Genomic DNA, 21,152 nt, shown 5'->3' with positions numbered 1-21,152 from the left:
TATAGCCTGAATGTTTGACGTCCCTACTTCTAGACTAGATCATCCATAGCGTCTATAGGCTGAATGTTTGACGTCCCTACGTCTAGACTAGATCATCCATAGCGTCTGTAGGCTGAATGTTTGATGTTCCCTACTTCTAGACAAGATCATCCATACCGTCTATAGGCTGAATGTTTGATGTACCCTACTTCTAGACTAGATCATTTTCCCAGGTTTGAAAAAGTTTTGCTGAAGTCAAGGAGATCAAAAAAATTGAACATCGACTGTCTCTGTTAAAAGCATGGTTTGACATCTCTGTCAGAATTGCCTGGCATGGTTGTCTATACAATAACACAATGTTACGTATGTCAGGATGTACCCACGCTTGTTAGTCGTGTATGCAGATCAGAGGACTCACGCATGTATGGAAATGCAGAGAACTTTGCAGGCCATGACCATCATTAAGTGGTATTTGACTGTTCATCTGATGATTGACAATACAGTTGTTGTGCTCCTAGCATTCATAATATAAAAGATGGATAGCATACTGAGACTAATCATATAATCTACATTCTGTATTCTCCTGTTCTCCATCTTAACTCGTCCCTTCTTTCTCCTCTCTCTCTCTCTCTCCTCAGATTCCTCAGATTAGCTATGCCTCCACGGCCCCGGAGCTGAGCGATGACCGGCGATATGACTTCTTCTCCCGTGTAGTGCCTCCGGACTCGTTCCAGGCCCAAGCCATGGTGGACATAGTCAAGGCCATGGGCTGGAACTATGTATCTACCGTGGCATCAGAAGGATCCTATGGAGAGAAGGGAGTGGATGCCTTCCAACAGCTGTCCAGAGAAGCAGGTGAGTCCCAAAGTAACCTTTCTGGTGAATCTGGCCTTAATGGCCATGTACTCTTAACTCTCCACCCGGTACAGACAGTAGAGGACTGGCCACCCCTCGGAGCCTGGTTCCTCTATACCCGGTACAGCCAGAAGAGGACTGGCCACCACTCTGAGCCTGGTTCCTCTCTACCCAGTACAGACAGAAGAGGACTGGCCACCCCTCTATAGGTTTCTTTAAACCTTCTACGGAATTGTTCTAAGCCACTGTGCTTATACATCTCATTGCTTGCTCTTTGGAGTTTTATGCTGGGTATCTGTATAGCACTGGTGACTGGTGATGGAAAAAGGGCTTTATAAATACATGTGATTGATTGATTGAATGTTTTCCAATAATAAAACTTATTGCATAGGTGTAAAGTGGATTAACGTGATGTGATCGAATAGTCAAGGAATTGCAATAATCTTCAGGTGGAATTAAACATACTATGATAACCACTGAGGGTTGCAAGTTAGAAATGACTTTGTATGTAACCTTGTATGTATGTGTATATACAGTACCAGTCAAAAGTTTGGACACACATACTCATTCAAGGGTTTTTCTTTATTTTTACTATTTTTGACATTTTTGTATAATAGTGAAAACATCGAAACTATTAAATAACATATACGGAATCAAGCCTTAACCAAAAAAGTGTTAAACAAATACAAATATATTTGAGATTTGAGATTCTTCAAAGTAGCCACCCTCTGCCTTGATGACAGCCTTAAACACTCTTGCCATTCCCTCAACCAGCTTCATGAGGTAGTCACCTTTCCATTTCAATTAACAGGTGAGCCTTGTTAAAACTTAATATGTGGAATTTCATTCCTTCTTAATACGTTTGAGCCAATCAGTAGTGTTGTGACAAGATAGGGGTGGTATACAAAAGATAGCCCAATTTGGTAAAAGACCAAGTCCATATTATGGCAAGAACAGCTCAAATAAGCAAAGACAAATGACAATTCATTATTACTTTAAGACATGAAGGTCATGTCTTTTAATTTTTCTTCAACTGCAGTCGCAAAACCCATCATGCGCTATGATGAAACTGGCTCTCATGAGGACCGCCACAGGAAAGGAAGACCCAGAGTTACATCTGCTGCAGAGGATAAGTTCATTAGAGTTACCAGCCTCAGAAATTTCAGCCTAAATAAATGCTTCACAGAGTTCAAGTAACAGACACCTCAACATCAACTGTTCAGAGGAGACTGTGTGAATCAGGCCTTCATGGTCGAATGGCTGCAAAGAAACCACTACTAAAGGACACCAATAAGAAAAATACACCCACTTTAGCCAAGAAACACAATCAATGGACATTAGACCGGTGGAAATCTATCGTTTGGTCTGATGAGTCTAATTTTAGATTTTTGGTTGCAACCGGTATGTCTTTGTGAGACGCAGAGTAGTCGAATGGATGATCTCTGCATGTGTAGTTCCCACCGTGAAGCATGGAGGAGGAGGTGTGATGGTGTCGGGGTGCTTTGCTGGTGACACTTCAGTGATGTATTTACAATTCAAGGCAATCTTAACCAGCATGGCTACCACAGCATTATGCAGATATATGCCATCCCATCTGGTTTGCGCTTAGTGGGACTATCATTTGTTTTTCAACAGGACAATGACCCATGTCGTGGTAATTTCCTGTATTACTAAATGAGGAGAGTTTACAAACCACACACAAGTCAGAGTTATATTTTAAAGTCCATCTTTAAATATATGAGCTTCACCATAGCCCTTTGACTCTCAGATCAATTCAGTGTCTATAAATGAATCCTCTGAGAGTGCTTACAAAACAATTCTTAGTATCTTTTATAGTCAAGATACACCCCTCTCAACTCACATGACGAACCACAGATCTCAGAAAATTCACAAAGGGCCTTTTACTTGAAAGAGGAGTATCCCATAGCCAGATAGCATTAGCTATAAATTATCGTTCAGTTTGGTCTCTTGGGCGAGGTTGTACTTCTCGTTCTTGGTACTTCATAGTACCAAAACATTACCTCATCCAATGGCATATATCAATTGTCAATTCTAGATACTCCCATCTCAAATACACCCCACCCCTGGACAAGCTCCCTGCGGTGAGTGAGCCTCTAGGGGTAATACAATGGTTCCAGACACTGCCATACTCCTCCCCCCCAATGGGAAAAGGAGGGAGTGACTGGCGTACAGACATAATGGAGCCCTTCACATGGTTTCACAGATATATTCACATACGAAGACAATGTTCAAACCTGACTTCTCCCTTTCTGATATTCTGCATATTACCAGACATTTAAAAGACAAGCCTGACCTCTACCCTCTCTGGGCCCCAAGTGACTTTTCCCTAGAGAAGAAAGGAAAATGCAACTGCCAACAGTATAGTCCAGAAGAAGACATTCTAATGACAAGTATAAAGTAAATAAAACATCTTATTTCTCTATGTTACCTAACTAATTCTGATTCAGCTACGACACCCAACTCACCTCCAGGCTGTGAAGGGGCTATTTGACCAAGAAGGTGAGTGATGGAGTGCTGTATCAGATGACCACAATCACCTGACCTCAAGCCAATTAAGATAGTTTGGGATGAGTTGGACCACAGAGTAAAGGAAAAGCAGCCAACAAATGCTCAGCAAATGTGGGAACTCCTTCAAGACCGTTGGAAAAGCATTCCAGGTGAAGCTGGTTGAGATAATGCCAAAAGTGTGCAAAGCTGTCATCAAGGCAAAGGGTGGCTACTTTGAAGAATCTAAAATCTAAAGTATATTTTGATTTGTATCACGCTTTTTTGTTTACTAGATGATTTAAAATGTGTTATTTCATAGTTTTGATGTCTTCACAAGTATTCTACAATGTAGAAAATAGTAAAATAAAGAAAAACCCTTGAATGAGTAGGTGTATCCAAACTTTTCACTGGTACTGTTTTTTTGGTTGTATGTATGCTAGAATCTAAGAAATGGATAAACATGTCGACCTCCTTTAAATGTCAAACAAACAATTTCACTCTAGCTTTAGGAAGACACTGCTCCTCTTTCTTCATAAGCAACGACTGCTAATCATCTGTTTTGGATAGTGATTGTTTTTCTCTTTTGACAACTGTAATCAATTAGACAATCAACAAGATGTATTTGACCACATAAGAGCCTATAGGGGAGGTTTCTTTCTTTAATGTAGCAGATGTAACAGACATGAGCAAGCAGGCTATTGAAATCAAATCAAAGTTTATTTGTCACGTGCGCCGAATACAACAGGTGTAGCCCTTACAGTGAAATGCTTACTTACAGGCTCTAACCAATAGTGCAAAAAAGGTATTAGGTGAACAATAGGTAAGTAAAGAAATAAAAACAACAGTAAAAAGACAGGCTATATAAGGTAGCGAGGTTATATACAGTAGAGAGGCTATATACAGTAGAGAGGCTATATACAGTAGAGAGGCTATATACAGTAAAGAGGCTATATACAGTAGAGAGGCTATATACAGTAGAGAGGCTATACACAGTAGAGAGGCTATATACAGTAGAGAGGCTATATACAGTAAAGAGGCTATATACAGTAGAGAGGCTATATAAAGTAGAGAGGCTATATACAGTAGAGAGGCTATATACAGTAGAGAGGCTATATACAGTAGAGAGGCTATATACAGTAGCGAGGCTATATACAGTAGCGAGGCTATATAAAGTAGCGAGGCTACATACAGACACCGGTGAGTCGGGCTGATTGAGGTAGTATGTACATGTAGATATGGTTAAAGTGGCTATGCATATATGATGAACAGAGAGTAGCAGTAGTGTAAAGAGGGGTTGGCGGGTGGCGGGACACAATGCAGATAGTCCGGTTAGCCAATGTGCATTGTGTCCCGCCACCCACCACCCGCCAACCCCTCTAGCAGCCGACGTGCGGTGATGTCACCCTCCCTGAGATCTGAAATCAACTGTCTATCACAGGTTGACAGTTGACCTTAGTCTTGCCCTCAGTTAGTATTGGCGACTTTGAATGACAGAGCGTTGTATACAGAGGGTTCAGAGATCAAGCCCCGGGTAGGGAAGACAGGGATGAAATTCACTCTGTTAAAATTCTATGAGGAGAATTTTGAGCTTCAGCAATATACTATGATACTCAATTTAATTTTGTATTTTTTTTATTTAACCTTTATTTAACCAGGCAAGTCAGTTAAGAACAAATTCTTATTTACAATGACTGCCTACTCCGGCCAAACCCGGACGACCCTGGGCCAACTGTGTGCCGCCCTGCTGTAGTGACGCTTAGACCGCTGCGCCACTTGGGAGCCAAAAATATAGTGTCAATATGGTCCTCAATATATGGTCCTCAATATATGGTCCTCAATATGGTCCTCAATATATGCTCCTCAATGTACTATGGTCCTCAATATGGTCCTCAATATATGCTCCTCAATGTACTATGGTCCTCAATATGGTCCTCAATATACTATGGTCCTCAATATATCCGCTGGTTAAAGAACCAGTCATTGTAATGTAATGCACATGTAATGCAGTTGATTAATATCACACTTCGGTATTGCCAGAGGTCTATGCTTAACAGAGGTCTATGTTTCAACCTAATCAGTTACTGGTTCACACATGCCAACACAATCCCAGTTAGCGGGTCCAGTAAACCCATTGTAAAAAAGCCTGTCATCTGAGGTTTTGCCTTCTGCCCTAACATCTTTCCTTATCTCCCTTTATTAATCACAGGATGACTATAATACAGTGTTTGTGTACCAAATGGCACCCTATTCCATATATAGTGCACTACTTTCAACCAGGGCCCATAGGGAATAGGGTGCCATTTGGGATACAGTAAGTGTTATGCAACTTTTTAATGAGCTTTTTACTCACCCAAAAGGGCTTTCTCTTCCTGATTGCAGGGTTTTGTTCTTTATCGTTCTGGGTTATCTCCGCTCCCATAATCCTCTACTCTATTTAACCTGGGGGTGTTTGTGTGTTCCTGCTCTCACCGCTTCACGTCGCCACAGATCATCTGGCCAATTAGGCTCAGCCATTTCCAACAGGCTGTGGAGGCAGAGAAATATCTACATTGATTTCTTGTGCAGCGTACTGGAGCACAGATTAGACGAGGATTTCCTATCCGCCAGTATAACTACATTTTAAACATCCATAGAAACTAAATAGACAGGACACTCCAGCACACTAGTGATGTTGATGCTTCCAAACATTAAATTGATCATAAACCAATGAGTTTAACTTTTTCAGACCTACATGGCAATACCTCTTTTTTTTGGGGGGGGGGGGGGGGGCATTGTAAGGCAATGCAAAGGCGTGACTGGCATGTCTTTATTTAACTTTGGATCTGCTTGAGATAAAACCGTACAATGAAAGACGCTGTGTACTGTGCTCTCAGAGAGGGATACAGGATGTGGGTGGCGGAAACACCTGGTGCCTGGCGGATGGTCCTCACCGGGAACACGATGCTAATTTCGTTAGGTTATTGTCGTTCAACCGTTCGCAACCAGAGCTCACGCTGAGGTTGGCTTAGTCATGTAGTTGATATTAGCCCTTTTAAAACTATGGACAGCCGCCCTCACGTCCTCAGGAACACAAAGTTACATTTTCGTGAAGGGACTTATGTAGTGGTGGGAGAGAAGGACGTGTTTCATAGTTCACAACCAATGGCTGTTCACTTGGGCGGGGCCACTGAGTGAGCAGAGTTTTTACTTTATGAAAACCATTCTCTCCTTTAGAAGCTAAAATTACATTTAATCTTTTCACAAATAGTTTCATATTTAAACATATAAATTGCACAACAATTCCATGTGAATCTGATAACTAGAATGTGTAGACTTTCCAAGATACAGTTTATGTCGTCCTGTCATCAGTAATAATGTCTCAGACGACAACGGATCTGACATCATATTCTTTAAGTAACAACACATATTTTCAGCTGGTTGGATTACTGAAAAATTGTTCTGTTCCCCACCCTTTTGATGTTACCAGACTCTCTATGTGTTAACAAAGGGCTTTCCAAGAGTCACATCTGTAGAGTAGAGAGAGGAAAGGGGGAAAGGTATTTATGGGGGTCATAAACCTCACCAACAGGGCAACGTCATGACAGTGCCCACAAAGCTCATCACTAAGCTAAGCACCCTGGGACTAAACATCTCCTTCTGCAACTGGATCCTAAACTTCCTGATGGACCGCCCCCAGGTGGTACGGATAGGCAACAACACATCTGCCACACTGATCCTCAACACTGGGGCCCCTCAGGGGTGCGTACTTAGTCCCCTCTTGTACTCCCTGTTCACCCACGACTTCGTGGCATCGCACAACTCCAACACCATCATCAAGTTTGCTGATGACACGACAGTGGAAGGCATGATCACCGATGGCGATGAGACAGCCTACAAGGAGGAGGTCAGTGACTTTGCAGTGTGGTGCCAGGACAACAACCTCTCCCTCAATGTCAATAAGACGAAGGAGCTGATCATGGACTATAGGAGAAAGAGGGGAGAGCATGCCCCCATCCACATCGACGGGGCTGTAGTGGAGCGGGCCGAGAGCTTCAAGTTCCTTGGCATCCACATCACTAAAGACGTAACATGGTCCACACAAACCCATACAGTCGTGAAGAGGGCACGTCAGCGCTTCTTCCCTCTCAGGAGGCTGAAAAGATTTGGCATGATCATCATAACATCTACAGCTGCACCATCGAGAGCATCACACACACTCCACGGACACCCCCACACAAAAACCCACACATTCACATACACTACACACACACACACACACACACACACACACACACACACACACACACACACACACACACACACACACACACACACACACACACACACACACACACACACACACACACACACACACACACACACACATCATATGCTGCTGCTACTCTGTTCTGTATTCATACTTTAAGTACATATCTACCTCAAATACCTTATTATTATCTATCCTGATCTATGCTAGTCACTTTACCCTGCCTTCATGTATATATGTACCTCAAACACCTCACACCCCTGCACATTGATCTGGTACTGGTACTTCCTGTATATAGCTCCACATTGATCTGGTACTGGTACTCCCTGTATATAACTCCACATTGATCTGGTACTCTCTGTATACATCTCCACATTGATCTGGTACTGGTACTCCCTGTATATAGCTCCACGTTGATCTGGTACTGGCACTCCCTGTATATAGCTCCACATTGATCTGGTACTCTCTGTATAAATCTCCACATTGATCTGGTATTTCCTGTATATAGCTCCACATTGATCTGGTACTGGTACTCCCTGTATAAATCTCCACATTGATCTGGTATTTCCTGTATAAATCTCCACGTTGATCTGGTACTGGTACTCCCTGTATATAGCTCCACATTGATCTGGTACTCCCTGTATATAGCTCCACATTGATCTGGTACTCCCTGTATATAGCTCCACATTGATCTGGTACTCTCTGTATAAATCTCCACATTGATCTGGTATTTCCTGTATATAGCTCCACATTGATCTGGTACTGGTATATCCTGTATTAAGCTCCATTCTTGTGTATTTTCTTCCTCTTGTGTTACTACTGTATTTTAATTTGTATTGTTATTATTTAACTCTTCATCGTTGGGAAGGTACGCATTTCATAAGTAGTGTCACGCCCTGGCCTTAGTTATCTTTGTTTTCTTTATTATTTTAGGTCAGGGTGTGACATGGGGGATGTTTGTGTGTTTTTGTCTCGTATAGGGTGTTTTGTATTGTATAGTTTTTTTTTGTAGATTTCATGGGGTTGTGTTCAGTGTAGGTGTTTATGTATGTCTATGGTTGCCTGGATTGGTTCTCAATTAGAGACAGCTGTCATTAGTTGTCTCTGATTGAGAGCCATATTTAGGCAGCCATAGGCATTAGGTAGGTTGTGGGTAATTGTCTATGTCTAAACGTTAGTAGCTTGTGTCTGCACTTTCGTTTTGTAGCTTCACGGTCGTTTGTTGGTTTTTTGTTAGTTTGTAAAAGTGTTTCGTTTCGTGTTCATCTTCGTTAAAAATAAAAGAAGATGTATTCACTTCACGCTGCGCCTTGGTCCACTCTTTCACTGAAAGACGATCGTGACAAGTAGGAATTTCATGGTAAAGTCTACACCAGTTGTATTCGGCGCATGTGACAAATACAATTTGATTTGAGTTGATTTGAAAGTATTTATACTTAGTTACTTTACACCACCGGTCTTTCTCAAGGAGGGTATACTTGTGCAAATGCAATGTAGAGTCCCTGCTGCTGCAGTTTTATTGTACTATGTTTTGACCTGAACCTAATTTTGACCTGAACCTAATTCTAACCCTAAAACTAAACCTAACCCTCAACCTAATTCTAACCTTAACCCTAAACCCCCTAGAAATAGCAGTTGAACTTGTCAAATGTCCTCAGCTGGTCAAATTTGTATTTGTTTACTGTCGTCCCCACAAGTATAGTTAAACACGTCCACACACACCTACATACACACACATTCACACACACACAAACACACACACAAACACAAACCGTGTTTTAGTGTGTCATGAACCATAAATCCAGCACATAATGTATCTCCATGGATATGACCACGTAGCTAAAAAGTGGTTTCACTTGCTACATTAAACAACAGTGCATGATCCCCTTAAAGATGATATCTGCTCAGGTGTAGCTCTGGAAGGGTTCAGTCAGTTACAGGTGCTTCAGGCTTCCATTGCTGAGGAATACATTCCTCTTTCATTAAGACATGAGACAGCCTACAAGGCCTAGGTGGATATAGAGATAGTTTACAGATCAAATCAAATTGTATTAGTCACTTGTGCTGAATACAACAGGTGTAGACCTTATAGTCTACACCTTATAACTGACAGTGCAGTTTCAAAAAATAAGGATAAGAATAATAGATAAAAGTAACGCGAAATTAAAGAGCAGCAGTAAAAAATAACAATATATACAGGGGGTGCCGGTACAGAGTCAATGTGCAGGGGCACCGGTTAGTTGAGGTAGTAAGTACATGTAGGTAGAGTTAATTAAAGTGACTGTGCATAGATGACAACAGGGAGTGGCATCGGTGTGGAGGGGGGGCAATGAGAATAGTCTGGGTAGACATTTGACTAGATGTTCAGGAGTCTTATGGCTCGGTGGTAGAAGCTGTTTAGAAGCCTCTTGGACCTAGACTTGGCGCTCCGGTACCGCTTGCCATGTGGTAGCAGAGAGTCATCGGCAGATTTAATGATGGTGTTGGAGTCGTGCCTGGCCGTGCAGACATGAGTGAACAGGGACTACAGGAGGGGACAGAGCACACACCCCTGAGGGGCCCCTGTGTTGAGGATCAGCGTGGAGGATGTGTTGTTACCTACCCTTACCACCTGGGGGCGGCCCGTCAGGAAGTCCAGGATCCAGTTGCAGAGGGAGGTGTTTAGTCCCAGGGTCCTTAGCTTATTGATGAGCTTTGAGGGCACTATGGTGTTGAATGCTGAGCGGTAGTCATTGAATAGCATTCTCACATAGGTGTTCCTTTTGTCCAGGTGGGAAAGAGCAGTGTGGAGCACAATAGAGATTGCATCATCTGTGAATCTGTTGGGGCGGTATGCAAATTGGAGTGGGTCTAGGGTGTCTGGGATAATGGTGTTGATGTGAGCCATGACCAGCCCTTCAAAGCATTTCATGGCTACAGACGTGAGTGCTACGGGTCGGTAGTCATTTAGGCAGGTTACCTTAGTGTTCTTTGGCACAGGCACTGTGGTGGTCTGTTTAAAACATGTTGGTATTATAGACTCGGACAGGGAGAGGTTGAAAATGTCAGTGAAGAAACTTGCTAGTTGGTCAGCGCATGCTCGCTTGTATTCCGTCTGGCCCTGCGGCCTTGTGAATGTTAACCTGTCTAAAGATCTTACTCACATCGGCTGCGGAGAGCGTGATCACAGTCTTCCGGTACAGCTGGTGCTCTCATGCATGTTTCAGTGTTATTTGCCTCGAAGCGAGCATAGAAGTTGTTTTGCTCGTCCGGTAGACTCGTGTCACTGGGCAGCTCTTGGCTATGCTTCCCTTCCCTCCGACAAGCGTAAGAGCCGGTGTAGTACGACTCAATCTTAGTCCTGTATTGAAGCTTTTTCTGTTTGATGGTTTGGTAGAGGGCATAGCGGGATTTCTTATAAGCATCCGGGTTAGAGTCCCACTCCTTGAAAGCGATAGCTCTAGCCATTAGCTCAGTGCGGATGCTGCCTGTAATCCATGGCTTCTGGTTGTTGTGTGTATGTACAGTCACTGTGGGGACGATTTCATCAATGCACTTATTGATGAAGCCAAAGACCGATGTGGTGTAGTCCTCAATGCCATTGGTTAAATCCCGGAACATATTCCAGTCTGTGTTAGCAAAACAGACAGTAGCTTAGCATCTGCTTCATCTGACCACTTTTTTATCAGCTAAGCAGACCTAGGTAGATATAGAGGTAGTTTACAGACCAGCTAGGCAGACCTAGATAGATATAGAGGTAGTTTACAGACCAGCTAGGCAGACCTAGGTAGATATAGAGGTAGTTTGCAGACTAGCTAGGCAGACCTAGATGTTATGTACTGTTGTTAAGGTTTACTGTTGTTATGGTTTTACAACAGGGTGCAGCTTTACATGTGAATGATTGGTCAGTGTGATGTACAATGTGATACAGTGCAGAAGTTAGTCTTTATTAGCCATGCTAGCTATACCATTGGCGACGAGGACTAACTGTAGATTTATCAGTAGGCTGGCTAGTTGGATAAATAACAATAAATAACATGCCTTTTCAAAATGTGAGTTTTTTAAAACATTTTATCCTCTACAGGATCGGTGTCCCCCCAATGGGACGGTTGAGCTAACGTAGGCTATTTTGATTAGCATGAGGTTGTAAGAAACAAAAATAATTCCCAGGACATAGACATATCTGATATGGGCAGAAAACAAAAATTCTTGTTAATTAATCTAACTGTACTGTCCTATGTACAGTACCTATTACAGTGAAATAATACCATACTATTGTTTGAGGAGAGTGCACAATTATGAACTTGAAAATGTATGAATTAACCAATTAGGCACATTTGGGCAGTCTTGATACAACATTTTGAACAGATATGCAATGGTTCATTGGATCAGTCTAAAACGTTACACATACACTGCTGCCATCTAGTGGCCAAAGTCTAAATTGCTCCTTGTCTGGAATAATACATTATGGCCTTTTTCTTGCATTTCAAAGATACACATGTTTTTTACTTTGTGTTATCTTTTACCAGATCTAATGTGTTATATTCTCCTACATTAAATTCACATTTTCACAAACTTCAAAGTGTTTCCTTTCAAATGGTATCAAGAATATGCATAGCGTTGTTTCAGCTCCAGAGCTACAGAAGGTTAGATTTGGGTTATGTCATTTCAAGGGAAAATTTGAAAAAAAGGGGCAGATACTTAAGAGTTTTAATTTCCTCCAACCACTCCACTTCACTTAACCAATATACACAGGTAGTTAGGAAAGCAAAGGCTAGCTTTTTCGAACAGAATTTTGCATCCTGTAGCACAAACTCCAAAAAGTTCTGAGACACTGTAAAGTCCATGGAGAATAAGAACACCTCCTCCCAGCTGCCCACTGCACTGAGGATAGGAAACACTGTCACCACCAATAAATCCACGATAATTGAGAATTTCAATAAGCATTTTTCTACGGCTGGCCATGCTTTTCACTTGGCTACCCCTACCCCGGTCAACAGTCCTGCAACCCCCACAGCAACTTGTCCAAGCTTCCCCCATTTCTCCTTCACCCAAATCCAGATAGCTGATGTTCTGAAAGAGTTGCTAAATCTGGGCCCCTACAAATCAGCTGGGCTAGACAATCTGGACCCTCTCTAAAATTATCCTCAGCAATTGTTGTAACCCCTTTTACTAGCCTGTTCAACATCTCTTTCATATCGTCTGAGATCCCCAAAGATTGGAAAGCTGCCGCAGTCATCCCCCTCTTCAAAGGTGGAGACACTCTAGACCCAAACTGTTACAGACCTATATCTATCATAACCTGCCTTCTAAGGTCTTCGAATGCCAAGTTAACAAACAGATCACCGACCATTTCGAATCCCACTGTACATTCTCCGCTATGCAATCTGGTTTCCGAGCTGGTCATGGGTGCACCTCAGCCACGCTCAAGGTCCTAAACGACATCATACAAGGTCCTAAACGACAACCGCCATCGATAAGAGACATTACTGTGCAGCCGTATTCATCGACCTGGCCAAGGCTTTCGACTCTGTCAATCACCACATTCTTATCGGCAAACTCAATAGCCTTGGTTTCTCAAATGACTGCCTCGCCTGGTTCACCAACTACTTCTCAGACAGAGTTCAGTGTGTCAAATCAGAGGGCCTGTTGTCCGGACCTCTGGCAGTCTCTATGGGGGTGCCACAGGGTTCAATTCTCGGGTTGACTCTTTTCTCTGTATACATCAATGATGTCGCTCTTGCTGCTGGTGATTCTCTGATCCACCTCTACGCAGACGACACCATTCTGTATACTTCTGGCCCTTCTTTTGACACTGTGTTAACTAACCTCCAGACTAGCTTCAATGCCATACAACTCTCTTTCTGTGGCATCCAACTGCTCTTAAATGCAAGTAAAACTAAATGCATGCTCTTCAACCGATCGCTGCCCGCACCTGCCCGCCCGCCCAGCATCACTACTCTGGATGGTTCTGACTTAGAATATGTGGACAACTACAAATACCTAGGTGTCTTGTTAGACTGTAAACTCTCCTTCCAGACTCACATTAAGCATCTCCAATCCAAAATTAAATCTAAAATCGGCTTCCTATTTTGCAACAAAGCATCCTTCACTCATGCTGCCATAACATACCCTCGTAAAACTGACTATCCTACCGATCCTTGACATCGGCAATGTCATTTACAAAATGTCTATCACAGTGCCATCCGTTTTGTCACAATAGCCCCATACACTACCCACCACTGCGACCTGTATGCTCTCGTTGGCTGGTCCTCGCTTCATATTCGTCGCCAAACCCACTGGCTCCAGGTCATCTACAAGTCTCTGCTAGGTAAAGCCTCGCCTTATCTCAGCTCACTGGTCAACACAGCAGCACGCGCTCCAGCAGGTATATTTCACTGTCACCCCCAAAGCCAATTCCTCCTTTGGCCGCCTTTCCTTACAGTTCTCTGCTGCCAATGACTGGAACGAATTGCAAAAATCACTGAAGCTGGAGACTCATATCTCCCTCACAAACTTTAAGCATCAGCTGTCAGAGCAGCTCACAGATCATTGCACCTACACAAAAGCCCATCTGTAAATAGCCCATCCAACTACCTCATCCCCATATTGTTATATTTATATATTTTTCTCCTTTGCACCTTGCACATCCATCTTCTGCACACCCATCACTGTTAATTGCTAAATTGTAATTACTTCGCCACTATGCCCTATTTATTGCCTTACCTCCCTAATCTTACCTCATTTGCACACACTGTATATATATATTTTCTATTGTGTTATTGACTGTACGTTTGTTTATTCCATGTGTAACTCTGTGTTGTTGTTTGTGTCGCACTGCTTTGCTTTATCTTGGTCAGGTCGCAGTTGTAAATGAGAACTTGTTCTCACCTGACCTACCTGGTTAAATAAAGGTGAAATAAAAAAATGTTTTTCCTTTACTACCAATATCTCAAAACACTTCACATAGATGTTTTTCCTGTACTGCCAACATCTGTTAGCCATGTTACTGAACTCTTTCAAGACACGATTTTGAGTTATTCCATCACCTAAGCATCTTTCTAGATGTGATGTTGCTGAGTCATTTGAAAAGAAAGAGTTACAATTTTTTTTTTAAGTTAATGACGTCCGGTGGGCAGCTAGCCTATTTCAGGTCCGGCAGCCATTAATATTTAACTGAAGAGTCTTCATGTGTGTGTGTGTGGCTGCACCTGCGTGTGTGTCTAATCACTCATTAAAACGAGAAAAGACCATGTTGTGGTTCACAGCGTTTCTAAGTACCCAAACTTAGCGTCATGTTGGGATGAGAGAACTGTGATAAGAACAGGGCAAATGGGTGGATAGGATAGTGGATAGGTGGCTAAGGGAAAAATGTTATATGGGATAGATACTGCTGCCATTTGACTGTGTATGCAGGTGTTCCCTAGGTTATAGAGCTTATAAAGAAATGATGAGAAACAGTATGTCTCATTGAAATGGGGTCAATGTATATAGACCTAGGTCTGTTATCATAAAGCGTCTCAAAGTGAAGATCAGTTTTGCCTTTTTAGATAATAATGAATATGATTACATGGATTGGGGGAGATTACGAGGATAGGCGGACCTGATCCTAGATCAGAGCTCCTACTTCAAGACGCTTTGTTAATACGGGCTCTGATCTAATCATCAGTGAATGACATGGTAATGAAATCCATCCCAGAGACATGTCTGTGCATCACTATGACTGAATATAGACAAATAACAGGCAAAACAAGAACATATCTACTAGCCTAGCTGTGTATAGCATCCTCAGTCAATATAACCAGAGACAAAGGCAAAACAAGGAACTGTCTGCTAGCCTAGCTGTGTTTAGCATCATTTATCAGTCAATATAACCTGCCTGACAACGCGCTTAGAACATCAATCCATCACCACGACGAACTGTTTTATCCAGTCCCATCTCCTCTCTTCAAGAGTGGGACCGAACACACACCCCGAGTCATAAACCACATTTCCTAGACAGCAAACTTGTTAATGAGACAGAAAAAAGCCTTCCCTGTCAAGTCAAATAACGAATGTTGTGGGGAATCCGGTTGGCAGTTTAAACTGTACCAGTCTACACCCTGTATCCAGACAGAGAGACATATATTACTGTGTTTTGTAATGTAATCTCTCTCTCTCACATCCCAAATGACACCATATTCCCTTTGTAGTGCTCTACTCTTGCCCACGTGTCTCATCTAAAGCCTCTTCTTTTGGGGTGCTGCTATAGGGCCTCCAAGAGCAGTCAGTACAATGCCTGACAGTTTGTGTGTGTGTGAGGTTAACAGAGAGGGTGACATGAACATTGACTGGTGTGACTAATGCCTGGTATTATGAGGTTATTACCAACTGGAGTGCATACTAAGGGTTTGCCGACGTTGTCATACTCATATTCGTAATCGTATCCGTAAATTGTCAGTTGACAGTCGGATCGGATGATGCTACTCGTAACCGGGGGGGAAAAAATGAAATGTTTTAATATGCCTAAGTATATGTTGTCAAAATATATATCTCTACACGTTTATTGACTAAACAAACCGCAGATTAGGAGCCGCGGAAGGGTGTGTGTGTCTGACCTGTGTCTGTGTCCTCAACTTGCAGCGGGCAGACAAGTTTGCTATAGTCAGAATGCACGTCGACTTTTCATATTTTTTGTCTACCCTCGCCCGCTTGTTAGATATTATGCACATTGATATCTTGATAGAAAACGTCCTTGCCATTTGATTTATTGAGGTAGCAGGCTAACAGGAGGCTGCAGCAGTCTGACTGATCGGACTGAAAAACCAGCTTCGCTCTATCCAATCAGAGCAGCAGGATCAACCTTACAGCCGCCCTTCTCTTGACAGACAGGCAAAATAGCCAATTGAGATATTTAGATCACGTCGCACCTCAATTGACTGACTGTCATGAGAAAGATGTGTGCTGGCACCTGATAATATAACATTTTCAGATCGTGTATAATTACAAAAAAATAATAATTTCGGGATAATCGTATCCAGAAAATCGCATCTGCGCGTCAGCAGACTCACCTGGACTCCATCACCTCCCTGATTACCTTCCCTATATACAGTTGAAGTAGGAAGTTTATATACTTAGGTTGGAGTCATTAAAACTTGTTTTTCAACCACTCCACAAATTTCTTGTTGACAAACTATAGTTTTGGCAAGTCGGTTAGGACATCTACTTTGTGCATGACACAAGTAATTGTTCCAACAATTGTTTACAGACAGATTATTTCACTTATATTTCACTGTATCACAATTCCAGTGGGTTGAAAGTTTACATACACTAAGTTGACTGTGACTTTAAAAAGCTTGGAAAATTCCAGGAAATTATGTCATGGCTTTAGAAGCTTCTGAAAGGTTAATTGACATCATTTGAGTCAATTGGAGGTGTACCTGTGGATGTATTTCAAGGCCTACCTTGAAACTCAGTGCCTCTTTGCATGACATCATGGGAAAATCAAAAGAAATCAGCCAAGACCTCAGAAAAAAATGTGTAGACCTCCACAAGTCTGGTTCATCCTTGGGAGCAATTTCCAAATGTCTGAAGGTACCACGTTCATCTGTACAAACAAGTATAAACACCATGGGACCACGCAGCCATCATACCGCTCAGTAAGGAGACGCGTTCTGTCTTCTAGAGATGAACATACCTTGGTGCGAAAAGTGCAAATCAATCCCAGAACAACAGCAAAGGACCTTGTGAAGATTCTGGAGGAAACAGGTACAAAAGTATCTATATCCACAGTAAAACGAGTCCAATATCGACATAATAACTTGAAAGGCAGCTCAGCAAGGAAGAAGCCACTGCTCCAAAACCGCCACAAAAAAGCCAGACTATGTTTTGCAACTGCACATGGGGACAAAGATCGTACTTTTTGGAGAAATGTCCTCTGGTCTGATGAAATAAAAATAGAACTGTTTGGCCATAATGACCATCGTTATGTTTGGAGGAAAAAGGGGGAGGCTTTCAAGCCGAAGAACACCATCCCAAACGTGAAGCACGGGGGTGGCAGCATCATGTTGTGGGGGTGCTTTGCTGCAGGAGGAACTGGTGGACATCACAAAATAGATGGCATCATGAGGTAGGAAAATTATGTGGATATATTGAAGCAACATCTCAAGACATCAGTCAGGAAGTTAAAGCTTGGTCGCAAATGGGTCTTCCAAATGGACAATGACCCCAAGCATACTTCCAAAGATGTGGCAAAATGGCTTAAGGACAACAACGCCAAGGTGTTGGAGTGGCCATCACAAAGCCTTGACCTCAATCCCATAGAAAATTTGTGGGCAGAACTGAAAGAGCGTGTGCGAGCAAGGAGGCCTACAAACCTGACTCAGTTACACCAGCTCTGTCAGGAGGAATGGGCCAAAAATCACCCAACTTATTGTGGGAAGCTTGTGGAAGGCTACCCAAAACGTTTGACCCAAGTTAAACAATTAAAGGCAATTCTACCAAATACTAATTGAGTGTATGTAAACTTCTGACCCACTGGGAATGTATATTACAGCTTTTATTTGTTTCATCACATTCCCAGTGGGTCAGAAGTTCACATTGTCCACTATATATGAAAAACTGAGCTTTGATCAACACTGGAATTTTTGTATTTATTATTCTCTATATATTTTTTTTAATCAAAAGAAATTACAGAGGTCTGGACCTCGGTGTCCTCATATCTAGTTATGTCCCTGCTTGGTATAGATGGTGGCTCTATCATTGTGGTGAATTCCTTTCCCAGTATTAACTACCTGAAGCATGGTAGTCTTCATTTCTCTGTTCAGTACAACAATCGCCATAATAGCCTAAAAGCAATAGCAGTGGATGAGGCCTCTGAGGCGGGTTAGGTGGGTGTGGGTGACTATTAATCAGGCAGTCACATCCTGGGAGACTCGCAGGCCCAGGTAATCCAGACAGCTGCTATTAAGATGTCTAACTGTGTGTGTGCGTGTGTGTGTTTGTGTGTGTGTCCTCTTGCAGCAGCAACATATCAGCCCAAGGCTTTTGAGAGCTCTACCTCCTTCTACTACTCCTCACTTCTCCTCCATTATTCATCCTTTCCTTATTACAGTATAACCTTCCCCTCCTTCCATATACCACTACCTTATACACAGAGGGGATATCTTGTCACTGGTTCTCATTAGAAGTATTTATATGTTGTCATTCGTGAATCTTTTTTTTTTGTGGTGGGGGGGTGGGGGGGTCAGAAATCTCAGGAACCTTGACCTGATGTATATGACGTCATGTCACCCAGGAGTCGTCTCTTAGACAGAAACCTTAAGGAACATATTGAAGTTTCATCACTACTTTGTCATCCTTTTTCTTTGTTTGAATGCAAGATACACTAGTATGGCATCCTTTTCTTACAGAAACACACTTTTTGATAAAACCCATGTACTACTACAGCTCTGTTCTGTTCTGTCACCATGTTGATTTGATTTATTAGATATTAGAGAGCGGCTCGCTGGGCTGACCTCCATCGCGATAACATTTTGAACCTACAAACTAATCAATAGGTCATTGGGTTATTTTAGATTGAATAAAGGAGAATGCTTTAAAAAATGTTCAAAATAAGACGGAAAAATTCGACATCAATTCCTCCAATCCAGAAATGCAGTTCAATGGTTCATTACATCAAATTAGCTATAAAGTATTCATTGAACCAATTGTCTGCTTGGGATTAATACAACAGTACAGAACAGAAGTACAGCGGCACAAGTATACACAGCTGACATCATGAGCTTTAGACAAACCACCCAAGAAATAAAAGGGAAGCATGCAGGCTTGACGTGAACTCTGTCCTCTGAGAGGGCTGTTTTCTGGATGAGATAGCAGAGGATTTATTGCTTTTCCTGGCTGGGATATTTCCATGGTAAGGCTGTAGTGTGGTGATGTATGAGGGAGAGACAGAGGGAGAGCTGTAGTGTGGTGATGTATGAGGGAGAGACAGAGGGAGATCTGTAGTGTGGTGATGTATGAGGAGAGACAGAGGGAGAGATGTACTGTGGTGATGTATGAGGAGAGACAGAGGGAGAGCTGTAGTGTGGTGATGTATGAGGAGAGACAGAGGGAGATCTGTAGTGTGGTGATGTATGAGGAGAGACAGGGGGAGAGCTATACTGTGGTGATGTATAACGAGAGACAGGGAGACAGAGGGAGAGCTGTACTGTGGTGATGTTTGAGGAGAGACAGAGGGAGATCTATACTGTGGTGATGTATAAGGAGAAACAGAGGGAGAGCTGGGATATAAACACAAAGGCTGTTACTCTCCAGACTCTCTCTCTCTCTCTCTTTCTGTCTCTGTGATAAAATGCTGCAGTTCTCTCCAGAGCAAGTGTCTTCAATAATTGAACGGCCCTTGCATAATCAGTCGGTGGTATCTGAGGAAGATATGTCCCAACTGCTCTTTTATGTTGCATCTCAGACTGCAATCAGCCACACTGCACCAGACCTGGGTTCAATCACTATACAAAATAATTTCAAGTACTCTATATGTGCTTGATTGAGCTTGTCTTGCGCAATTGTAATCGAACTGTCCCAAAACGTCATAGCCCACCCATCTGGCACACCAGGCAGGCTAAAAAAAAAGATGCTCAAAGCATTTAAATGACCAATAATTTGGCTATCAGCCCATCTCTATCAGCCCTCTCTATCAGCCCTCTCTATCAGCCCTTCTCTATCAGCCCTTCTCTATCAGCCCTTCTCTATCAGCCCTCTCTATCAGCCCTCTCTATCAGCCCTCTCTATCAGCCCTTCTCTATCAGCCCTTCTCTATCAGCCCTTCTCTATTAGCCCTTCTGTATCAGCCCTTCTGTATCAGCCCTTCTCTATCAGCCCTTCTGTATCAGCCCTTCTGTATCAGCCCTTCTGTATCAGCCCTTCTCTATCAGCCCTTCTCTATTAGCCCTTCTCTATCAGCCCTTCTTCTACATGGCTGATATCCCAGCCGCCACTCTCCACCTGAGCTACGAGCGCTGGACAATGCTGAGGAATGTCCAGCTTGGAGAATCATCATTATCTGCCAGCTAGCTCATTCATCAACAGAAAGGTGCAGTATTGACAATTGGATGAATTTGACACAGTGACCAGAATCAAACTCCTGTTGAAAATGTTAGTTTTAAATTCACTAGTAATAACGCTTGTGTCAACGTGCAATAAGAAAGGTAATCAGTTCCATCAGAAAGTATTCATACCCCTTTGACTTTTTCCACATTTTGTTGTTTTACAGCCTGAATTTAAAATGGATTAAATTGAGATGTTGTGTCACTGTCCTACACACAATACCCTATAATGTCAAAGTGGAATTATGTTTGTAGAAATTTTTTACAAAATTAAATCTATTTGAAATTCTATGGCAAGACCTGAACATTGTTGTCAGCAGTGATTAACAACCAATTTGGCAGATCTTAAAGATGTCTGAAAAGAATAATGGGCAAATGTTGCACAATCCAGGTGAGGAAAGCTCTTAGGGACTCACCCAGAAAGACTCAGAGCTGTAATCGCTGCCAAAGGTGCTTCTACAAAGTATAGACTCAGGGGTGTGAATACTTGTAAATTAGATATT

General features: G+C 42.4%; 1 protein-coding gene across 3 annotated transcripts in view; it reads left to right on the top strand.

Annotated features, from left to right (window-relative positions):
- The window catches only part of grm7 (glutamate metabotropic receptor 7), a 402,008-nt gene that overhangs the window by 137,384 nt on the left and 243,472 nt on the right, over positions 1 to 21,152 (top strand). For all 3 annotated transcript variants that reach the window (XM_071336892.1, XM_071336890.1, XM_071336891.1), the window contains exon 2: positions 618 to 834. In XM_071336892.1, the coding sequence (XP_071192993.1) occupies positions 618 to 834 (217 nt within the window). The remainder of the gene's footprint in view (positions 1 to 617; positions 835 to 21,152) is intronic.

This window comes from Salvelinus alpinus, chromosome 12, assembly GCF_045679555.1.
Source record: "Salvelinus alpinus chromosome 12, SLU_Salpinus.1, whole genome shotgun sequence".
Classification (NCBI taxonomy): domain Eukaryota; kingdom Metazoa; phylum Chordata; class Actinopteri; order Salmoniformes; family Salmonidae; genus Salvelinus; species Salvelinus alpinus.
Note: the sequence above shows the minus strand (reverse complement) of the source record. Positions and strands in the feature narration are given on the sequence as shown.